Source organism: Camelus dromedarius, chromosome 10 (assembly GCF_036321535.1).
Source record: "Camelus dromedarius isolate mCamDro1 chromosome 10, mCamDro1.pat, whole genome shotgun sequence".
Lineage (NCBI taxonomy): Eukaryota > Metazoa > Chordata > Mammalia > Artiodactyla > Camelidae > Camelus > Camelus dromedarius.
Genome location: NC_087445.1, coordinates 22385214 through 22402129, shown reverse-complemented (window position 1 = coordinate 22402129; position 16916 = coordinate 22385214). Strand labels below are relative to the sequence as shown.

General features: G+C 38.4%; 1 protein-coding gene across 5 annotated transcripts in view; it reads right to left on the bottom strand.

Moving 5' to 3' along the window:
• Positions 1–16916, bottom strand: part of BNC2 (basonuclin zinc finger protein 2) — a 478550-nt gene that overhangs the window by 145739 nt on the left and 315895 nt on the right. For all 5 annotated transcript variants that reach the window (XM_064490189.1, XM_064490190.1, XM_031449664.2 and 2 more), the window contains one exon: positions 3214–3316. In XM_064490189.1, the coding sequence (XP_064346259.1) occupies positions 3214–3316 (103 nt within the window). The remainder of the gene's footprint in view (positions 1–3213; positions 3317–16916) is intronic.

Genomic DNA, 16916 nt, shown 5'->3' with positions numbered 1-16916 from the left:
TGAGTGTAAGTATGTATGTATATATGTGTATGAATAATATATAATGACCCATGAAATTCAACATCTTATGAAGAAACTGAAGCTGCTGGTAACAAAGGAGACAGGAAGACATTTACTCAAAAGAGGCCAACACATTTCTAAAAATTCATCTTTTTTGTAGATAACACTTGGTTTGGCATTTAGTTCTTTTTTAGAAGCAAATACTAATTTTTTTTACAGTATAATAGCAGGTGGAGTGTGTTCAGTGATATGATGAAATAATTCTGTGAGATGTATCTCAGTTGTCTTACTGCTGTTCCAGCCACTGTCAGAGAAAAATCCACACAGTAAAGAAAACAAGTTCCTTCCTCCTTGTCCCACCCATAGGACACTGTACTGAGCAAGGCAGCCAGGAAGACGGCTGTGTCTCAGCTCTGAGCAGGTATGACTGGAGACATGATTTTAGGGCTTTCTGTGCAGGGGCAGAGAATGAAGCAATACGCTGAAGTGCCAAGGGCATAAGGAGTGGGTGCTCTCATCCCACCGCCAACTCGGGAGCTAGGAGCCAACCCCTCATTGTCATATTTTCCCAGTGAACGGGGGAAAGGAGGGCTTTGTGTATTGGTGCATGCATATTTTGAGTTGTATACAGGTATGTCCCTAGTGGTAGGGGAAAAGAAGTCAAGGTGATAATGGTGATGAGGAAAAAGTTAGATCTGAGAAACTTTGAAATTAATGTATCAGAAACACAGAATTTCTAATGACACAGTAGGAAAACCTCAGTCTGATATAACAGAAATACCTTATTCAAGTTTGGTGGAAAAAAAAACCACATCCCTCAGAAAATCTTAGAAACATCCGCCAGCCAGGGATAATTTATGTTGTTCACGAAAGAAGAAATACTGCTTTTTTCCCCTATTACACTACTAATGTAATCTGCACGTGGAAGTTGTAGAGATAAAATAAACTGGTGACACAGTAAACTTTTATACTCACAAGGCTACCACAGTAGACCGATGATGGTAATGCAAGATGGCTTTGAGAAAAACGAGAGTGAATGAATGAAAAGTCCTTTGTTTAATGACTGACCTGCCCCTGCTTTATAGCTCACAGGTTGTCTAGTCTGTTACTTTTAACTTGTATCACTTATTTTAAAGACTTCATATATTTTATCTAATTCTCACTGTCATCTTGCACGGTAGGCATCACTAATCCTCTATTATAGACGAGGAACCTGAGATACAGTGCTGTTGAGCTACACGGCAACGAAGCTGTAGAGCCAGGATTTGACCCCGCGCTGCCTCCATGATTCTTGATGGGTTTGGGCGTAAGCTATTACCTAGCAGAGCCAGTGCTTATTCAGGGAAAGAAGGATATTTAGGAAGTGGTATAAACCAAACTGTGTTCCCCCCGAATTCCTATGTTGAAGCTTAATCCCAAGCACAGCAGAATATAACTGTATTTGGAGACAGGGCCTTTTAAGAGATGATTAAATTAAAATGAGGCCATTCTGGTGGGCCCTAATCCAATCTGACCAGCATCCTTATAAAAATGCACAGAGACGGCAGGGGTATGCGCCCCAAAGAAAGACCACGTGAGGACACGGCGAGAGGGCAGCCATCTGCAGGCCAGAAGAGAGTCCTCAAAATGAAACCACCCTGACTTTAAACGTCTTGGCCTCCAGGACCGTGAAAAAATAAATTTCTGGTGTTTAAGCCACCCCGTTCCACCCCATTCTGTGGAATCTTGTTATGGCAGCCCTAGGAAACCAGCACAGAAGAAATCATCGAACGAAGTCACTTACATATTAAGTAACTGTAGCTCAACTGTTGTTCCAAACTGGACAGAGCGTTGCTACAGATTTTGGCCTTGTTAATGAAGCAGGAAAGAGCTGGGTCCCTGGAGGCACCGGGGGACTATGGCCCTGTCTGCAGGCACACTCCTTCCAGTACGTTCCCCTCATACTACTATATCTACTGTGTGTATGTGTGTGTGTGTGTGTGTATATTTGTGTGTGTATGTATGTATGTGTATGCATGTGTGTGTATGTATGTATGTGTATGTGTGTGTGTATGTGTATGTATGTATGTGTGTGTGTGTATGTGTGTGTGTGTGTGTGTGTGTGTGTGTGTGTGTGTGTGTGTGTATGCCACTACCACATTCACCTCTTCTGTCTCCCTCACAGAAACACGGCTGCCAGGTCCCCACAACACCAACACACACGTCCCAACAGGCCAGATACATGACAAATTAAAAGCATTTCAAGGCATGGCCCGGTGTCGTTACCTCAGATCTTGCTAGAATAACATGACATTTATAAAAATACAACCCACTGGATACTTGGCGCTGCTTGGGAATGAAGAGTATGTCCACTTAAGCGCCAATACCCCAGGCTGTCAAAAAAAGTCTCAAGCCAGGATTTCTTCTATAAACATTACCTATCTTTTAAAATTCTACAGTCTAGGAAGTGAAGAAAATATGCCCCTTGCTTATTTCCAAGTCGCCTTTTGCCTCAACGTAAAAAAACAAACCAGACAGAAGAACATGCGATGGGCTCGGTCAAGGTCCACGGACGGAAGAGCTCTGCGCCTCTGGCTAAGAGCCCCCCCACTCCCAGCCTCGGCCCCGGGTCACCCCGGCCCCCCACACACACTGAAGCAGACAGAGCTCACACTGCACCAAGGCCGGCCTCCTCCAATCCCCATGCACACTGAAAGGGGGTATTTACAGATTATTTTTTCAGATACCAGCCAAATAATGTCCCCGTTCACTCTCTGGCCCACCTTAGACTGTACAAAATTTAACATCTGGGAGGATAAACTCAGCCCCGAAGGCAGACAACAAGGGTGAGCAGTCACGGGGGAGTTCTCCTCAAGCAAAGAGGATCTGCCAGCTTCCCTCTGAGGTCCAGGCCGTGAGAGGCCAACTGTGGTATGTTTGCGTTTCCAGCAGGCCTGGTGCTTGCTGGCTGCTGCTGTGTTCAGTCAGAACCCCACGGCCCAACTGTCCTATAAACATCTCGCCCTTCTGCTGAGAGCTGCCCACCTGGCCTTATTCTTGGAGCCGAGGATATGCTATTTGGGCGCTGTGGGCTGAACGTGAACTAACACTTGGAGCACAGCTGACCCCTCTCTCCTCCAGGCCAGTGGCTGTTCTAAAAAAAAAATAAAATAAAATAACGCAGGCTCACATGAACATAATGAGCCCGGGAAGAGAAGCCCAGATTTTGCTCACCATGTGCCACCCAGCCATGTTTACACTGATCGCAAGTCCTCAGGTTAATCTTCCCCGGCTGGAAACATTCACACGTGCAGTTTACCAGTGTGCAGCGGATGGCCTGAAAAGGAGAGGAAGACAGATCAGCATCTGGTCAAAGGGACTGTATTTCTTCACCATTTTAACAAAGAGCCCCCACACTTCCATTTTTGACGGCTTCGGGGACCTGGAGAGTTTTAAAAAGAAATTTTGAAACCATCAAAATCTGTTACCAAAATTAGAAAACAAAGCTCATTCACCAATAGGATGTTTCACACTGTTCATAGATAACCTTTAAACTGGAGGTGAAGACCAAGCCTAATAAGAATAAAGGATTACATATTCTACAAAATGCCAGGGACCAGAGAGAGAGAAAAAAATATTGCTGCAACCAAATACTCACTTTTAAGTTTATCCACTTGGCAATAATGTGAAAAACACACATTCCAGTACAATAATGTTCAAGTGAAAGTAGAACATGGTGTACAAATAATATCATTAGGTTATTACTTTTCTTCTGCTGAGTTACACTCAAATCCTTTATTGATCTTTCAGACACATTTTGAAAGACACTCCTGTTGGCCCAGTAAGACCTAGCACAGTTCTCGTATTACTTATCACTTCCCAGTTACTTGTTTTCCCCCTCTTCGTATATACTAATTCCATTTCATTCCTATTTTGAAAAACACAAAACAACCCTCCTTCTATTTTACTGGTGATGTTAGAAAATAAGGTTAAATTTGTCTGTAAATCAGCCCTAGAATAGGAAAAGATATTTATGTGAATGTTTTATATATGGAACAATTCACTATATCTTAGAATACTGAGAAACACTCAAAAAAAAATCTTTCATTTCTTTACAAGTACTTTTAAAAATCACCTCACCAGTTTATATTATAAAGTGAATCCACAGAAAATTAGCATTAATGAAGTGTAACTTTTTATAGATTAAAAACCTATGCTTAAAAATTGTGCTAAAGCTGACCTATGCTCCCAGACTACAGTTAATAAATTTATCTCATACATTTAGTTCTAATTTGCATGGAAATTCTGAAGACAGAAGGGATTCAGTCTGATCATTCACAGATTAACAATCTACTGTAACTACCTGAACTGCCAGGAAAAGATCTTTCTACAGCTTTAGATGTAATCAATAATTGCTGATCTGGGGGGAATAGGGTGGGGGAATACTGGGGAGAGGCATGGGGCTACCTGAAACTGCAGTGCTATGCCCGATACCTACACTCACTTACACAGCCCCAGATGCTCATATTCCTGGAACCAGTTGAATTTTTATATAAACTGTCTCAGTTTGTAACAGATAGTATTTTAGGTATTGTTAACATGGTTGGGCAAAATTCCACGTACAGAGAATAAGACTGAACAGGCGTTTACTGTTCCCTGTGCCTTAGATCAGGCAGGTTTAAAGTCTTTCTCTTTGGTTACTGAACACTAATTAAATCCACGGTCCCTCTTTGGTGTCCAATGTCAGAGTCCTCGCTGTAGACTCCTTTTGGGCTTCACCTCCAGCCCTAATTTGTGCCTCTATTACTGCAAGAAAAATATGCAACTGTATAACCTGCCTGATATTTCGGGGCCTTTCTTCCAATGTCAACAGTCGAATGACATATTCGCTAGGTTGTAAAACTCTGCAATACAAATTAGTGATTCAAGGAAGTAGTCCTAAGAAACAGGGAAAGCAAAGGACATGATGACTAAGCAAGAATAATATATATATTTGGAGGCTAGAAGGAGAAATATTTCTCCCCAAATTTCTTATTTCAACTTCAAAGGCTTACTGACTGAGCACTATATCAGAACATTCCAGGTTAGAAATAGCTTCTTTAAATAACATGTTCATTAATGAACTTGCAATTTGATTGCACTATGGTAAAACAAAATAAAACAGTTTAGAGAGCAAGGTTTCTACTGAAAACAAGGCACTTGACAACATATTTTATAAATTCAGATGTAGCAATCACGGTGACATTAAGATATTTATATACCAGAAGTGCTGTAATAGAAGCTCATAAACACTAAAAATCACTCCTGCTTTACCAAAATTAAGGAATGACTATCTCTCAAAGACTCTATGTTAACGTCGGCACAAAAGACACACATATTTTAAATCATTAATTTCATAATATTTAATTATTTTACAAACACAACCTCATTTTACGTTGGGTTTAAAACACACTTGTCAATTTTAATTATAGCTATATTCAGTACAGAACAAATTAAGAGACTATAGATTTGCTTTATTTTCATATATATTTATTTGTTCACTGGTTCAACTATTCATTCATTCACTCAGAACCAGTTTATGATTCAAATATTTTCTCTTCCTAAGTAACTTTATACAGCTGGCACATTTGGGAATTATACTTTTTAGATCATCATCCTTTTTCACGAATTCTACTCGTTTTGTACCTAAACATACAAACATTCGAACACCTCAACTCCTTTTGTATATAAACACTTAAGCACTGGAATATCCATTTTGTATTTCTCTGAATTCCAGGAGGTCTATTTGTTTTAAATTCAGATTTATATAGACTACAATTGCTCCTTAAGGGAATTATATATATTTAAACAATACAGCCTAAATAAATATTTTGAGTAAGAGACTGTCGTGGCTTCAAAGGAAGTTTTACTCTAAATAACATTTTTGAAACGGCATAAAACGTTGACATACTATTTATTCACAACAAAACAGAACCAATGTGATCACTTGCCAACTCATCCACACTTAAAAAAAATAAATTATCATAAAACTATCAAAGCCAGTGAAGCCTCAAAAATGTCCCTGCTTTTCAAGGAGAGAACTGAGAAGAGGAGAATCGGTGAAGCTTCCATTTTGGGGATCACATCCATTTCTTCATTTAGCTAATGTCTGAGTGCCTCCCATTCCCTGCTGGGCACTACAGCAAGTCCGGAGATGACAACAAAGTGGCAGTGAGGGGACACCAGAAAAAGGGCCGACACTTTGACCAGATTGTGCCCACCTACGTATGCAGGACCTTTTTGCAGGTCTGGCCAACTCGGGCTAGCAACCCCTCCACACCTCCAGGACCCTGCCTCATTAGGAGTGCCCTGAAACTCTGTCCTCAACGTCAACATGATCGGCTTTCCCAGCTCCCCAGAAACAAAAACAATAATCAGTGTTCTTAAGCCTGCAACTCATTAAAAGTAATCATTCCTTCTGCTTACCTTCACTGTGGAATTTTTGAAAGAAAAATCCATGCACCCAGCACCTACTGCTTCCAGCTCTACATTTTAGTTTTGCAATTTGAGGTCTGCCCCACTGAAACTGCCTTCTTGGAGAGGAACAGTCTCATCACGTCTGGGCCCTTTCTCTAGTCTCCTTATCCTCCCAGACCTCGATGCACTAATTCTCCTTCGCTCCTGGGCTGTAGAGACCAACTATCCGAGTTTTTTGGCAGCAGCTGCTCACTCTCTTTCCACTGTAAATAAACACAGGTGTTTCCCACGGCCAGGCTATTCATTCTTTAATTTGGCAGTCTCATCCACTCCTACAGCTTCAAATATCGTCACCATGCAAAAAACCATCACCGCGGAGCCAAGTACTATGTTAAGTGGCAGGAAATGGATGGCAGAGTCCCTGTGCTCTTCAAGCATTTAACTGTCGGCACGTGTGGGCAGTGGGTTCAGAGGAGAGACCCTAAGAACCAAAGGAAACCCTTGACCAGGTTTGAGAAGCACCATCTCTCCTTCTTTATCCCTTTGTCTTTTCTTCTACCAAAGGTAGGATTTTGAAATTCATTTGCAACAGTAAATACTACCTATTAACAATAGTTTCATTTATTGGATATTTGCCATTTTCTCTGCTAAACACTTTACAAACATTAGCTCTCCCTCAGAAATTACCTGCATGTCGCAAAGGAGTAAACAAACGCGGAGGTTAAGTCAGCACTTTGCCTGAGGTTCCAGGAATCAGATCACTGCCTGTGGGAGCCCTCCCTCCCATTCACAGTCAGCCAGGCAGCCATGAGCAGAGCCCCTCCACCTGCCCACCATCCAATGCCCACGGTGTACTGTTAACCCCTGTCACCTTTTGAGCTTTCAACTCAAGTATTACTTCCATTCCCCAGGGCAGCTGCTCTCATCTCCTGATCAAGGCAGGTTCCCCTCAGTCTTCTGTTTCATAAGGGATCTTTCCATCACAGCACTTATCACAGGTGTGAACAGTACATTTATCTATAATTTATCTATACTTACTTAGCCATAACATACACACAACACACAGACACACACACACCCGTACCCGTGCGATTACTTGATTAAGGTCTGCATTTTCTTCTAAAGCTTGAGGGCAGGGCAACATGTCTGTTGGGCTTACAATGTATACTGGCAAATAGGTGCTCAACCTCAGAGCTTCCTTCCTCCCTCATCTGTAAAATGATGGTCACAATAACATCTCAACAGTGTCAAAAGATTTAAAAGAAATAATGAACATAAATAAAGCACTGTGTCTAGCGACAGCAAAACTCAAAAAATGAAACCATTCATGACCTCAAGAAACTTCACACATGCTGTATTTGAATTGTTTTCCCCTAATGATTCTTCCCAATATATTTTCCAACACCTTGTAAAATGCTTACTACAGATTTTGTCTTAATGAATAAATGAACACTCTGACGTATATGATGCCATATTATTTATACTATAATCCTCTAAGTTGGACATAACAGGGATTATTGTTTGTTTTAATACTGGGGTTCAGCAGTATCATTATAGATGTCATACATCTCTTAAATGATAGTGTAGATTTCCCAATTATTAATCAGTTTATTTCCATTACCTACAGAAAAAGAAGATACATGGTTAAAACCAGTAAATTATGAATATTCATGTTCAAAGGTACATCTAAAATACATAAAGTAGGCCGCTTTAGTACAAAAGTATTTAATCAAGGTTTGGTCAGTAACATTTTGATATTTGAATATTAAATAAGAGTGCATTTGCAAGTATTCTGGATGAGTTCCAAAGCCCTATTCAAATAACAGATTCTGTTATCACTAAACATGAAGCATCTCTAGCTCTATTACACTCACACCTGCCTTGGACTCTGCAAGTGTATGTGAACTGGACACCAATCTTCTCACCAGCAGCATTTCTCAGGAAAGCAAAGACTGTTGCTTCAGGTAATGTTTAGTGTCTCTCACAAAACTACACACAAGCTAAGTAACACACCTCCTATTAGCTGTTCCTTGTTTGGGAACACTTACAAAAGCTACCTACTAATACAAAATAGCAAAATGAGGCCATGGTGCATACAGAAACACAACACATTCTGAAGGAATAATCATAGAAAGAGAACCCTCTCTCCCTTTCAAAAAACCCATTAAAAATAAAACTAACTTCAGTTCTGGGTTTTGTCTACACACACACACACACACACACACACACACACACACACACACAAAAATACTTGCCAGGAGATCCCTTCAAATGTTCATTAGCCCTGGCCAAATATCCCACACATCACTAAAAATCCTTCTTAAATCCACTTTCTCCTTATTCATTTCTGGGGAGGAGACCAAGATTTACAACTTGGATTATGAAATTTTACTTGAATCATTTCTAAATGTTTAATAGTTAAGTATATAACCTACACTTGAACTGAATTATTGAAAAAGCCAATCATTAATATAGCATCCATTCTGCCCCACCAGTCTCTTCCATAAACTTAGGTGGTACAATCTAGGTGTACAAGCCATAAATTGGCTGTAATGGTTATCAGTGACAGGGTTTACCTTTTTTTTTTTTTTAACAAGAACACATTTCTTTATAAAATAAATTTCCTACAAATAGGTAAAGTTGGCCAACACCCCATGAGGACCCCCAGGAGTCTATGTTATAATTAACTCTTATGAATTCATCATCATGTATATTATCCATCTCTGAACATACACAGACGTCCCAGAAGGAAAGGCATGGGTATGTTAGGTGCCAAAGGGCCAATGAACCTTTTTATTAGGTAAGAAAATTGTCCTTCAAAGACTTCTATCTTTAAAAAAAAATTTCTGGAATAGAAAATTATCTGTAATGAATCTAAAAACTAATTATCCCAGAATTGTCTCAGAATATTCTGCAGTAATTACAAAGTAACAGCTACCAAGCGTTGTGGATAAAGAGAGTACTCTTCTACATGGCCAAGAAAAGATGGACCTCCACACACATTTATGCAACCTGCGTATGGGAACCTAAGACAGTACTTCAAGCATTGCCACAAAGATTCTAAAGAACTCACATGACAGTAATGGGGATTCAGTCAGGAAATAACTCCCTGTATAGTTTTCAAGACAGTTTTTCCTCTTTCATTTTCACATGGCTGTTCCATAAAACTAACTGAAAAGAAACGACTTCCAAAAGAAATACTTTGAGTTTTAGCTAAGACTTGGAAAATCTGCTGCCTTTGTAGAAGAACACAGTGTCTTAAATTTGCCTAAGTCACAATGCAGCTTGAGCAAAGAAATGTCTTCTTTTTTTTTTTTTCCTGGTATGGTGGATAACTTCTGAGCTTACTTATGACCAATGTGAACTAGACAACTACAAGAGAAATTTACTTTTAGTTGACTACAAAACACATACCTGGTGAAAGAAAGGGTATATCCACCTGCTATGCTGCAGGGTTTTACGATCAGGAACCAAAACAAGATACGACTTACATAAACAGAGCACACTGACCAAAAGACCATGGTTTTAAATAGCCTACAAAGAAGTTTTATAACAACCTAAAAAATCTTATCTAACTCTGATTATGAGATTATTAATATAAATTTATAGTTACTGTAAGGTGAGTATGTTTTCTGTATTTATACAAGGAATCATATAAGTCTGAGTTTGAATAGGCAATGTTTACAGAGCTTGCAAAAACTGATTATCAGTGATAAAGTGTATGGTAAAAGTTAAAGGGCTCAGAGTGTTCAACTGCAATGTAAATGCCACTACTCATGATATAATAGTAACAACAGCAAATGAGAAGCAACGAAGTTACTCTGCTTAGTCAAACCCATTTAAAAATTCACACAGCAGGACAGCACAAGTATATATCTTAGTTGGTGGTATGATAAATGAGAAATCAAAAAATTTATTAACCTTTCAATAAAAGGTTCCTTAAAATCTGTCTGATTTTTTTTAACGTCATAGGAAGAAACACCAACGTGATCAAAGTGATCATTTTGTTGTACCTACGTGCTCTGAAATTTCTTCATGTCTTTCCACCAGTTAGATCTTCTGGTTGAGTGAGAAGATCTGAAAAGACATGGTCAGTCCAGACTGACTACGAGGTCCAGATGCTACTGATAGAAAGAGTGTACAAGGTCAAGACAAAAGGCCAGGCAATTCAGAAATGGTCAGACTTCACAAAACACCATGAGAGTAAGATTACTGACCCAGGAAACATGAAACATTATCTTCACAATAAACACTTGCAAAATAACAGAAAGAGAATCATGGGGGAAAGGTGGCCTTTGAACACCACTTACTGTTAAAAATTAGGAGATTTAAAATTTCATCTTCAATTTCTGTTAAAGTATGATCCCCGCCCCCATCAACTGTCAAATGGATAAACAAAATACAGTGTACTTATATAGGAGAATATTATTTGGCCAACAGAAAGGAATGAATACTTGATACACACTACAATATGGATGAATCTTGAAAACATGATATAAGTAAAAGAAGCCAGTTACAAAAGATCATACATTATAACTCCATTTATATGAAATATTCAGAATATAGAATCTGTAAAGATAGAAGGTAGTTAGCAGTTTCTTTTTGAGGTGATGAGAATGTGCCAGAAATGACTGCGATGATGGCTGCACGTAACTGTGAATGTACTAAAACCTGTTGAACTGTACGTTTGTAAACAGAAATTATGACATGTGAACGCTAAACTCAATAAAGCTGCTTAAAAGTGGGGAAGAGCAAAAGCCACTACATCACCTCATTTCTTTTAGTGGTGTTAAACCATTTAATTCATAAGATATTATTCCCAGGGGACATGATGAAGCAGATTATCCTTTTTTAACCTAGTAGGTCTTCAATATACAAATGCTGAGTGAGTAAATAAACAGAAGGCAAATGAACTAAAGAATTTCATTGTTGCTTAAATTAGAAAACTCCTTCTACTTTCAAAATATTAAAACCTAGTATGTCCATTTTAAAATGACAATTACTTTTAAATCCACTGCCATCAGGAAAATCCAGGACAACCTTCCATCCTTCAACAAACATTTTATAATGTTCAGCACACTAATATCAAGATACTAAAAAAACTCAAAGAGAATTGTTAAAAATTGACCATGGTGAATTCTGACACGTATAACTCAACAAACCCATTCCTCAATTTACTGTGATGAAAAAATTACTTCTGCAAATGTCAAGGAAAAAATATGGGTTGGGGGAGGAGTACAGGGAGAAAACACACACTTATGAGAAGTTCATATATGAGTGTGAACGTTTCTATGACTATGTGTGAATATATAAACACAAACAGGGAAAAAGGGACATACACACAGGCACATAAATTTTCACAGGCACGGATCCAATGAGCATCCGTAGTCATTACCTTAGGACCACAACCTACCATCAGTCGACATGAGGAAGACCCCATTTAAATAATTTAGGAGTTCAGAGTAAAAATCAACAGCGGGATGTAGCCAATTATACAAGGAAAATACCCGTGCTTCTATGGCATCAAAGCCTATGCCGGCTTCGGAGTGCGTGTGTTATGTTTATTCCCCCCAATTAAATTAGGCCTATGGTAATACAAGCTATTTTGTTAGGCAATTAGTAGTATTAGAGAAACAGGAAATGAAAAGGCATTTCCACTTGGGCAGAAACATTTTATTTTCTTACCTAATAGTTAACAATTAAGATATTTCATTTATTGCCTGTATGCTTACAGATTTTACAGACTATTCTGGCTGTGATAACTACACAGCTGTGATAACATAACGAGAAGAAATACCCTTTCCATGACCATCCACCTATCATCCAATTGAAAATCAGGGGTTAGCCCATCGCAAAAAATGACCATATTTTAACTAAGCTCTGTCTACATTTACCAGAATACATAACTTTATATAAGAAGCCAAAGCACCTCTGGTACCACATGAATGACAAGTAATACTCATCTCATTTCACCTGAATGTTGAATCAGCAATTTGGTATTCCATTGATTTACATTTTATTCATCTTCACTAATGCAATTTGAAAGGTGGTAATGTGACTACATTTCTCTGTGGCATTCATGAAAACAATTACTAATATAATATGATAGGGAGGACGTTAATAAGGAAGGGATTTATAATGAGATGCAAGAAGACTTATAAACGTATAAGCACTTTACAAAGACATACTCCTCATTAGGCAAGAAGCAAGCCAAGATAAAGCCAAAGTTCTGCTATTTCAGACGCAGCTTCCATCCTTGGAAGAATGATTTGCATGATGATCCCAAACTCTGTGACCAAGACTTGTCCCAAGTTGTACCAATGGAAGATACCATCCTAAGTTGAGGACACTTCCCCTTCCTAGATCGCCTGGGAAGGACTACTTTAAGGAAGGAGTCCCTTTAAATCTCCCTCCTCTTTAAGAACGGAGCTAGCCCCATTACCTCAAATGCCAGAGCACAGTAATCAATCCATTTACCGAGCAAGAGCATAAGGTGGGTGATCTTTTCACTAAATTTACTCTTCTTGGTTTGAGAAAATAATTTGTCCCAGTGAAGCAACAAGGGAGGCAGGTTGTTGCATTTTAAAATGCATCATTTCAAATGTCAGCTCTGATTACCCAGGCCAGTTGAGGTAGCCTTTGCGAGACTTAATAACGTCCCACGTTGGACAGAGCTGCGAAGCTTGCAGAACACTTCAAATACATTCTTGTATTTAATCATCAAAATCCCCCAAATTAGAGATTTTTCAAACAGCTGAAAAGTGAGGCTGTGAGATGTCCTTAAATGGCCACAGCTAGTAATCCAGGGCTCTTTCCACTCTGCCTGTGCATGAGAGGCGAGGAGCTGACTAATCCCCTTTGCGACCCTCCTCCACTGTGAGATTTCCTCACATATTTTTCCAGTTCCAACAGGAGTCTAAGACTGAACAGGAGATGTGGACGAAACTACACACCACGGGAGAGGAGTGGGTGAAGGGTTTAAGCAACTTGAAAAGAAGAGAGAAACTGCTAAGTAGGCAGTTAACAATTTTCACAAGGATTTTCTACAAAGTGGCTCATTTTTGGACAGAGAAAGCGACTCTCAACAGTTGTCTGTGAAGTCTATCAATGGGTATATATGTATTTTTTAAAAAGGCCAAAATCTGAACACAGTGAGATAAGGACTTCCCAAGAACTCTGGTTTATTTTACCCCATCTTGCTTCTCCCTGTCTTGGGATTGTTCATTAGTAGCTTATCTCAACAAACATTTTAATGCCATCCACGGTGCATGAATCTGGGCCTTGTAACTATGCCTGATTATGAAAGACTATGTGTCTGTGCCCAAGAGCAGACATCACCTCAGGAATCACACCTATTACAAATAATAATAATGATATGATGAACAGTCTACAATGCCCTCTTATACGTTATTTATGTTAGGTCACAGACTCCCCAGGGGCCTGTGCTGAGACCTGGACTGGCTTCATTAGAGCATCATATAAATCACTAAAGGCACATCTTGATTTTACCACTGGCTAGAGTCGCAGGAATTTTTAAAGTGGAACCTCTCAGGTGAAAACATTTTTTAAAAACACAAACACAACGTTATCATTTCTTCTAAAAGGTGGGTTTCACAATTTGAATGGGCTACATGTAGATGCTCATAGAAATCCCACAAATTTTACAGACTCCATAAGCATCTGAGGGTAAGGGGTGCCCTAGAGTGTTGAAAAAACATTATTCTCTTTTTACTGTTAAGAATTAGTTAGTTTAAAGGACAAAGAGAGACATATACTTAGAGAGAAGGAGAGCAAGAAACAGCCCATCCAGCTGCTAACAAATGCTTCGACATCACTGAACAAATGGGGAGACTTTTGCAATAGTCGTCAGGAACTCTAAGCTAACTCTCAAAAATTAAGAAATAAATAGAAAGCCTTGTGGAAAAAGAAACGGAGTCTTCAGAACAATGTTAATGTCATCTTGGGCATGTGGACTGGGTTCCCATGTGTGTCAGCTGAATCAACATAATGGTCTATAACAGCTTCGAAGCAGCTAATATGGTCCATTGGGTCAATAATCCGTGAACTAAGAAGGATTTACTTGATAGACTATAAATGGTTCATAAGAACTCAAGAGTCACTCCATCAGATCAAAAATCCAATTTTCATATGGTGCCTTTCTTTCTACGAATTAGCCAAAGGAAAGTAATAGCTCTAAAGGACTTCAAGGTCTATCAGTTAAAAATTTACTTTGTAAAGAACAGTGTAGAGGAGGAAATATTAAACGCCCCCTTCTCTCTCTTTTTTGGTGAACCAACCTATTTTAAGGGGAAAAATTCATTTTATGATGGAAAGCTAATATACAATAGGATATATTCCAGGGGCTTTTCGCATTTTCCTATGGGTTTCCTACTGAATGTACGGATCCACACTAATGACATGCATATACAAACATACTCATTTCCTCTCTGTTTCTCTGAGATGTCGCCACATACCTATATACACTACCACTAAGTAAACTACAAACACTATTTCTAGGAGAGCAACATTTAAAAATAAAGATTTATATTTTATTTTTCTTTCTTTATAGTTTGTATCGTGGGTCTGCTGCATGAGGCCAACAGAGACATTTGAGACAGCATATGCATATTGGCAAACTCTTTCATCTTCAGGTATAGAAAAGAAGGCAAAAAAACCTACAGAAGGTAAAACAGTAAGAACTACAATACATTTTCAACATTTAGGAGAGTGAGGAGAAGGTTTGCTCCCTGGCTGCCTGAAGCTTATATAGCCAGTGATGACAGATAATTGCAACTTCTGCCCACTGTAGACTGCAGAGAAATACTAGCCTTTATCCTGTGTTTGGGAATTTCATTACATATTCACATGAGGTGATAGTGGTTGCAGATTAATTTTTTTAAGCGTAAGCCTATCTGTGTGAATAACTGTATTTACTAAGTTCATGGCAAAGAAGAAAAGCAGAGAAAAAATGCCCCAAAAATTTAACAGGCTGTAATTTGAATTCCTAACAAGAAAGAATTCCTTTACAGGGAAGAAAATGTGATCTATCTCCTCTCTCTCAAAATGCTATTAGCCTCTCTTCTTCATAAGGACAACAGGAAGGCATCTTTTCTTTTGCTTTTTTCAGAGGTAACACTGAATAAAATAATAAATGTTTTTATATCAAAGTATATTAGCTATTGACATAAGCTCGGTCCTCTTAACTTTCACACAAGGGAAAGAAAAATTCCAATAATTCTGAAACAGACAGATAAAACTTTTCTCTGTGGCTACAGCCATGCACTATTATACGTAACTGCTTATTTTTAAAAAGAGCCTTATTGGCGCTCTCCGAAGGATTTTCTTTTATACATAGCTTTATCCTATAATTTTGTCCCTGTTGGGCACGCTGCCTAAATTTAAACACAAACAGTCAAGCAATGAAGAAACATTAACACATTTACTGTGAACAAAAACTCCCAGTTGTACAGTGAAATTTTAATACATTTCAACTTATCTCTTTTACTAATGGGGAGAGTACAAACCCTGCAGGAATTCGCTCTGCAAACTGGTAATTACAGTAGACTCACTTTTTTATAATGCATATGTATAGTCAGACACAAAAAACCCTGGCTGCCCTTTTGATGTAGGTTACAATAGGAATGTTTTAAAAATTATGAAAATCTACAGCGATTCTAAAGGAATGCATTATTTCATGGAAAACTGTCCTTTAACTCTGTACACAGACACAAATAGACATATACTTAGATATTTGCTTTACACACCAGAAGGCACAGGTTTTATCAGCATGTACCTTTATGTCATTTTCTCCATAATCTTGTACAGAATAAACCCACTCCTTTTTGTACAAAGCTAGATGTGACTTTGAATATCATAATTTATCCTCTTACACAAAGGTGGTATTCTTTCATTCTGTGCCTAGTTTTCCTATTCTGTCTCCTCCAGTTTTGGGAACTTAAATCTGCATTTTAAGATTTCATGGAATCTCTTCATTAAATAATTAAGGATTCCAAACCAATAATGTCTCTCAGTATAAGCAGATGTGCCCCTTGACCAAAGGGACCCTATATGTATAACACCTGCAGAAAATAAGAACTATACACTGTAATATTAGTAACAGTAGCACAGTTGACAGAAGTGAAGTAAAACCTGTTACTATTCACATCACTTGCTAGACATTTTACATTTATATGTCAAATTTTTTTGTTCCATAAAAACTTTCTAAGAAATTGAAATCTGATAGAACGTTAACAGACTATTAATACATAATTTACACTAAAGTCATTTTTCTAAGTATTGGCATACTGGCAGGGGAAATGAAAGCAGAAAAAGCTTTTAAGTGGACATCATCTTTGTAATACTTTGTGAATTTTAAAAAAAAATTAAACGAAGGTGCTAAAATGTCTATCTGTAACTGAGGAGCATCTGCAAACTTCAGAGGTATCTATCTGAAAATGTACATTATCAAATTCACTTAAAAC